This window comes from Neomonachus schauinslandi, chromosome 12 (assembly GCF_002201575.2).
Source record: "Neomonachus schauinslandi chromosome 12, ASM220157v2, whole genome shotgun sequence".
Taxonomy (NCBI): Eukaryota; Metazoa; Chordata; class Mammalia; order Carnivora; family Phocidae; genus Neomonachus; species Neomonachus schauinslandi.
In genome coordinates, this window is record NC_058414.1 from 94,166,021 (window position 1) to 94,172,098 (window position 6,078).

At 44.7% G+C, this 6,078-nt stretch overlaps 1 protein-coding gene across 1 annotated transcript; it reads left to right on the top strand.

Moving 5' to 3' along the window:
• Positions 1-4,648: 4,648 nt before the first annotated feature.
• On the top strand, positions 4,649-5,604 carry TAS2R40 (taste 2 receptor member 40). The gene is given in 2 exon segments (XM_021692778.2): positions 4,649-4,981; positions 4,984-5,604. Coding segments are annotated over 2 exon segments (954 nt in total).
• Positions 5,605-6,078: the final 474 nt, after the last annotated feature.

Sequence of the window (6,078 nt, forward strand, 5' to 3'; positions counted from 1 at the left end):
CAAATAAGCACATAGGAATGGTCTTCAGTTTACAAAGCGGAAACCTATGACTCTCTACATCTATGTCCTTCTTCCTCCTTTTCATAGAGATAGGAGAAATATTTGCTTTTCTAACACTATACAGTAGAAGTGACTTTCACAAGGCAAAAACTGTTTTGCGAAATATTATAAGTGTTCTCTGTAATTCAACCTCTGGATTTGATGTCCCTCTACCTGATGGAAGGACATGTCCTCAGTCTTGTCTAGGAAGTCATGCAGTCACTTCCACAGCCATGTTGAGTGGCAGGGTTCCTGTTGTCCCAGAATTGGCCTTAGAGCCCACACCATAAACCATGCAGGTAAGTACCCCTCGCCCACAGTGGTTCTCAACCCTCCCCTGCTCCCACTGCCATTGCAATGGGGAGCTTTGGAGATGCCAATGCTTAGCTTTTCTCCAGAACAATTACTTGGAATCTTTGAGGATGGGACATGGGTATGGATGTTTTTTAAAGCCCCGCAGTGTTAATTCAGGCAATTCTGGTATATACACGAGGTTGAGAAGGACAGATCTAAAGCAGGCAGCCAAGAACGGGGCTAGATACTGACCTGCAAAGCTTAGCAAGAGGTGGCAATACCAGCCCTACTGTAACCAGTGGCAGCCTGCCATCTACGCCTAGACTTACCAAACTAGGAGGGAGGAGTGACTGGTGCTGCCACAGAGCCCTCTAGAACTCCCACATGCTCCTCACGCGACAGCCAGTACATGATGCCTGGCCCCCCAGAGGCACACATGGCCAGATGGTGTCAGGACAGCAGTAACAACCACAAGAGGATGCATTTACCTCAGCAGCCAGTAAATTAAAGAGATAAAATAAACCTGCCCCCTCTCCCACAGCAGCATCCTGGAAGAAGAAGAGAAAGAGACAGGTGTCCCAGACCCATCCGGTCGCCCTCCAATCAAATTGTGCTTGGGTAAAAGGGAGATGGTAAATGTTTAACCCACACATGAAGTCAAACTGGATCGAATATTAATAACCAAAAAAGACTAGAAAAGATGAAACATGCCCAAGATGTCACTGTGGGATGGGAAAGGGAGAGTCAGCAGCACAGAGCTGGACACTATGATTGAAGGAAAGAATCTTGGTCATGTTTATCCTGCTCCATGAGTTCACACGGCTTTATAAACCAATTTATACTTTAGTGAATTTCTCATTCATACCAGGTTTAAACACTATGAGTACAAGATTTTCTCAGGATTTCTCCTTCCTGTCCTCCAGGGGGTGACATCCATGTTTAGTGGGCATCAAACAGACATGGAGGGAGGTGCGGGGTGGGGAGCCCCTGTCCTTGCATTGGTTTCATCTGAACCCAAGCTTGCAAAGCCTCCTGGCTAAGACCACACCTCTCTGGAATCCACTAACTCCCTCAGCAACTCTCCAAACCCTTTGTGTGAACACAAGGAAGATGTAGCGGCTGTCTCAAGTGTGCCTGGGGAGACTCGGGAGCAATCCTGCAGCCCCCCTCTGCCTTTGCCACCCCATGCAGCCCCGTGGTGTGCCCCATACGAGGCAGGACGTGAGGTCCCTTTCATGGAGATATTCACATACTCCAGCTCATCCCTGCGCTTCTCATCCCTCCCCAACTGGGAAAGCATCCTAGTCTGCATGGCAGTGCTTGAGAGAGAAGTGAGAGGAAAGGCTTCCCCTAATCACATATTCTCCCAAATCTGATCTATCCTACACCTGCACCAAAGTTTTTGAACCCAATAGCCAAGAATGTGAAACCTTTGGTCTTTGGTTCCCCCATGAGAGTTTCCCTAGAATAAAGGAGACTCCATTCTAGCACCCCGAATGAATGATCACGGATTAAAAAATGAATTGGCCCCACATCCCCATTAATATGGCACCTGCTCACCAGCCCACCACTGCTCTTGCCTATTAAGATCAGAGAAAAACGTGAAAGAACACCAACAGAAGATGATACCAGAACAGCGGAAATCAATTATGTGCAAGAATTTCAGAGAGATATTATTTATCACAAACTTATATAAGTTGAAACAAAATACACAAAAAGATGAGTTTGGTGCATGGGAATTTGTGAAAGCTGCTGATAAATACTACTCTCTATTATTTTTTTAAAGATTTATTTGTTTTAGGGGCGCCTGGTTGGCTCAGTCATTAAGCATCTGCCTTTGGCTCAGGTCATGATCCCAGGGTCCAGGGATCGAGTCCCACATCAGGCTCCCTGCTCGGCAGGAAGCCTGCTTCTCCCTCTCCCACTCCCCCTGTGTTCCCTCTCTCACTGTGTCTCTCTGTCAACTAACTAACTAACTAACTAAATAAATAAATAAATAAATAAATGTCTTTAAAGATTTATTTAGTTTAGAGAATGAGAGAGAGAGAGAGAGAGAGTGAGAGAGCATGAGTGGGGGAGGGGCAGAGGGAGAGGGAGAGAATCTCAAGCAGCCCCGATGAGCATGGAGGCCAACACAGGGCTCGATCTACAACCCTGAGATCATGACCTGAGCAGAAATCAAGAGTCCAACACTTAACCAACTGAGCCACCCAGGCACCCCAATACTACTCTCTGTTAGTAGAAGTAACAGAAGTTGATTCTTACTGGATATGTAGAACTTGTCAAGGAGTCTTGTTGTTTCCTGTTCCTGGCTATTGTGAGTAAAGTTGCTACAAACATTCTTATACAAGTCTTTGTGTTGACATGAGCTTTAATTTCTCTAAACAATGTCTTCATAATTTTGCAATATATTGCTTTTTCTGGTGCTATTTTTACACAAATATAATTTAATAATAAAAAGCAATTTTATAATAAAAATAAATCCCTGACTTTAATTTGAAATAAAATTAATTTGGGGGTGGAGAAACGTATTTTCATCATCTCTGTACTTTTATTATATAAGTTATAACAGGGCAGGGGTGTCAGGGTGGCTCAGTCAGTTAAGTGTCCTACTCTTGACTTCTGCTTAGGTCCTGATCCTCAGGGTTCTGAGATCGAGCCCTGTGTTGGGCTCTGCACTCAGTGGGGAATCTGCTTGTGATTCTCTGTCTCCCTCTCCCTCTGCCCCCCTCCAGCCCCCGCTCATGTTCTCTCTCTCTCTCTCCCTCTCTCTAAAAGAAATAATTTTTGGGGGATGCCTGGGTGGCTCAGTCAGTTAAGCGTCTGCCTTCGGCTCAGGTCGTGATCCCAGGGTCCTGGGATCGAGTCCCGCATCAGGCTCCCTGCTCCGTGGGGAGCCTGCTTCTCCCTCTGCCTCTCTCTCTCTCTGTCTCTCATGAATAAATAAATAAAATCTTAAAAAAAAAAAAAAAAGAAAGAATTTTTTTTTTTTTTTTTTTTAAGTTATAACAGGGCCATCACACTGGCAGGAAGCCTCATGGTCAAGAAGACACTAGGAGTTAGTGGATACTGTGACAAACTGAAAAGTGCACACATACCTTGTTTTAAATGTGCAGCCACTATTCCACTTCAACCAATTCACCATGCAGCCCCAAAATTGCCCAATTTTCTAATTTTTCAAGGGCAGATTTTTTTTGTGCATACACACAATCTCCTAAATTTAAATGTTGACCAATAAGAAGTATTAAGCACTGGTGGGCTAATGTTATCCAGGATTAGACTGTACAAGATAAAACACAACACAAGCCAGATTTGGCCCAAGACTCATTAGTCTCTAGCTAAGATTTTGGTTCTCAATCTGGCTATGAGCAATGAACTTTTAGCTTTTTAAAAATACAATTTGCCTGGGCCCTATCTCAGATTCTGCCTTACTAGATCTGGAATGAGTCCCGGGCATCTGCATATTGTTTGAAATGCTAGAGTTCATTGTGTTTCACAGTCAGTGTGAAGAAGTAGGGAATTAAATTTCAAGTTAACAGTGTTTGGTCACATGTCCAACTTCAGCACTGTGTTTAGAACACCCTGTGGCTTTCCCAGGCTAATTCTACCTGTTTCAGAGTTCAAACACTGATGTGCATATCAGTAAATTATAATCATGAAACTGTCACAAGGCAGTTTTTCTCATCTCTAATTAACCCAAATGGCATCAAGTTTTGGCTCTTCTGTGTTTGGGGACAGTATAATAGCTGACCTTTGTGGAGGAAACTTGATTCTAAGTAAAAATGTTCATATACGAGTTGATAGGAATTTCTTATTCATAAACATGCTAACCATAGGATAAAAACATCTCCACAAATAAGGGAGAAAAGAAAAGAAGAAGGAGAAGGCAGATCAAAGGAGCTGTTGCATTTTTACAGACAATTTAGCAGGTAACAGGTCTTGTGAGATGAGTACAAAGTCATGGGGACAGTTAAGATTCCTAACCTGGGACTCTTGCGTGTCAGGTGAATATGGGCTTAAAGTAAATAAGGTAGAAAGATGCTGTGATAGGAACCGCTCTCAATTTTTTTCCAATGAGCTCCTGCAAGCCTGAGGCAAATGGGTCTTTAGGAAAAATGGAGACAGCCAATAATAAGATCCTTTCATCATTTGCATTTCAAGCCTCTAACTTTAGTCATGTGGCAAGCAAATGAAGAAAAATTGGAAATAACCATTAACTGAGGGGAAAATTACAGTAACATTGAGTGAGGGTCAGAAGGTTGCAGGGCAGGTACCAGTTCTTGGCGTGGAAACCTGAAAGTCAGGGCCAAAGAGAATGGCCACGGTGAGCACAGATGCCACGGACAGAGACACATGCAGGTTTAAAATCGTCCTCACCTTGGTGGCCTCTGGAATAGAGTGCATCACTGGCATCGTTGGGAATGGCTTCATCATGGCCATCCATGGGGCCGAGCGGGCCAGAGGCAAAAGACTCCCTGTCAGTGACTGCATTCTGCTGATGCTCAGCCTTTCCAGGCTCTTGCTGCAGATCTGGATGATGCTGGAGAATACTTACAGTCTACTGTTCCGAGTCACTTATAACCAAAACACAGTGTTTATACTCTTCAAAGTCGTCGTCATGTTTCTGAACTATTTCAACCTCTGGCTTGAGCTGCCTGGCTCAACATCTTCTATTGTCTTAGAATTTCAAACTTTGCTCACCCTTTGTTCTTCTTGATGAAGAGGAAAATCACAGCGCTGATGCCTTGGCTTCTGGGACTGTCACTGTTCATCTCCTTATGCTTCAGCTTTCCCTTCTCTACAGATATCTTCAATGTGTATGTAAATAGTTCCATTCCCATCCCCTGCTCCAACGCCCCGGAGAAGTACTTCTCTGAGACCAATGTGGTCAACCTGGTTCTTCTCTATAACCTGGGGATCTTCATTCCTCTGCTCATGTTCATCCTTTCAGCCACCCTGCTGATCATCTCTCTCAAGAGACACACCCTCCACATGGAGAGCAATGCCACTGGTTCCAGGGACCCCAGCATGGAGGCTCACATGGGGGCCATCAAAGCTACCGGCTGCTTTCTCATTCTCTACATTTTCAATGCAGTTGCTCTATTTATTTCCATGTTCAACATCTTTGACATCAACAGTTCCTGGAATATTGTGTGCAAAATCGTCATGGCCGCTTACCCGGCTGGCCACTCAGTGCTACTGATCTTGGGGAACCCTGGGCTGAGAAGAGCATGGAAGAGGTTTCAGCACCATGTTCATCTTCACCTGTAAGAGCAGACTCCATGACTGGAACCCAGAGAACCACCAGACCTGGTTCAACCAGTTCTGCCTTTCCCCATCTAGACCTTTCTCCTCACCCATCTTTTCTGCCCTAATCTTGCTCTGATACTTCTCCTCAGGTAAGTGGGCCCTTTCATGAATGGGATGTTGAATTTTTAACGTGAGATTCTAAGCAAAAGTAGCTAAGCAACTCTAAGATGGATCTGTGAAAGTTTCTCGATCTATGTTCATTCATCTACTGCCCTGAGCCCTCCCTACATCCTCCTCCCCTGAGCCTGAAGGAGAGGATGGCCAGACATCTCTGTTTGCCTGGGATGGTCTCAGTTTGTGCCTGTTGTCACTGAGCACCCTTTAATTCTCAAGGATATCTTGGTCTGGATGAAAAATCACATGGTCACCCTACTTAAGACACCTTCCTACCCACAGGAGGGCTAGTGATGAGCATAAAGGGCAGTCCAAGAGGTA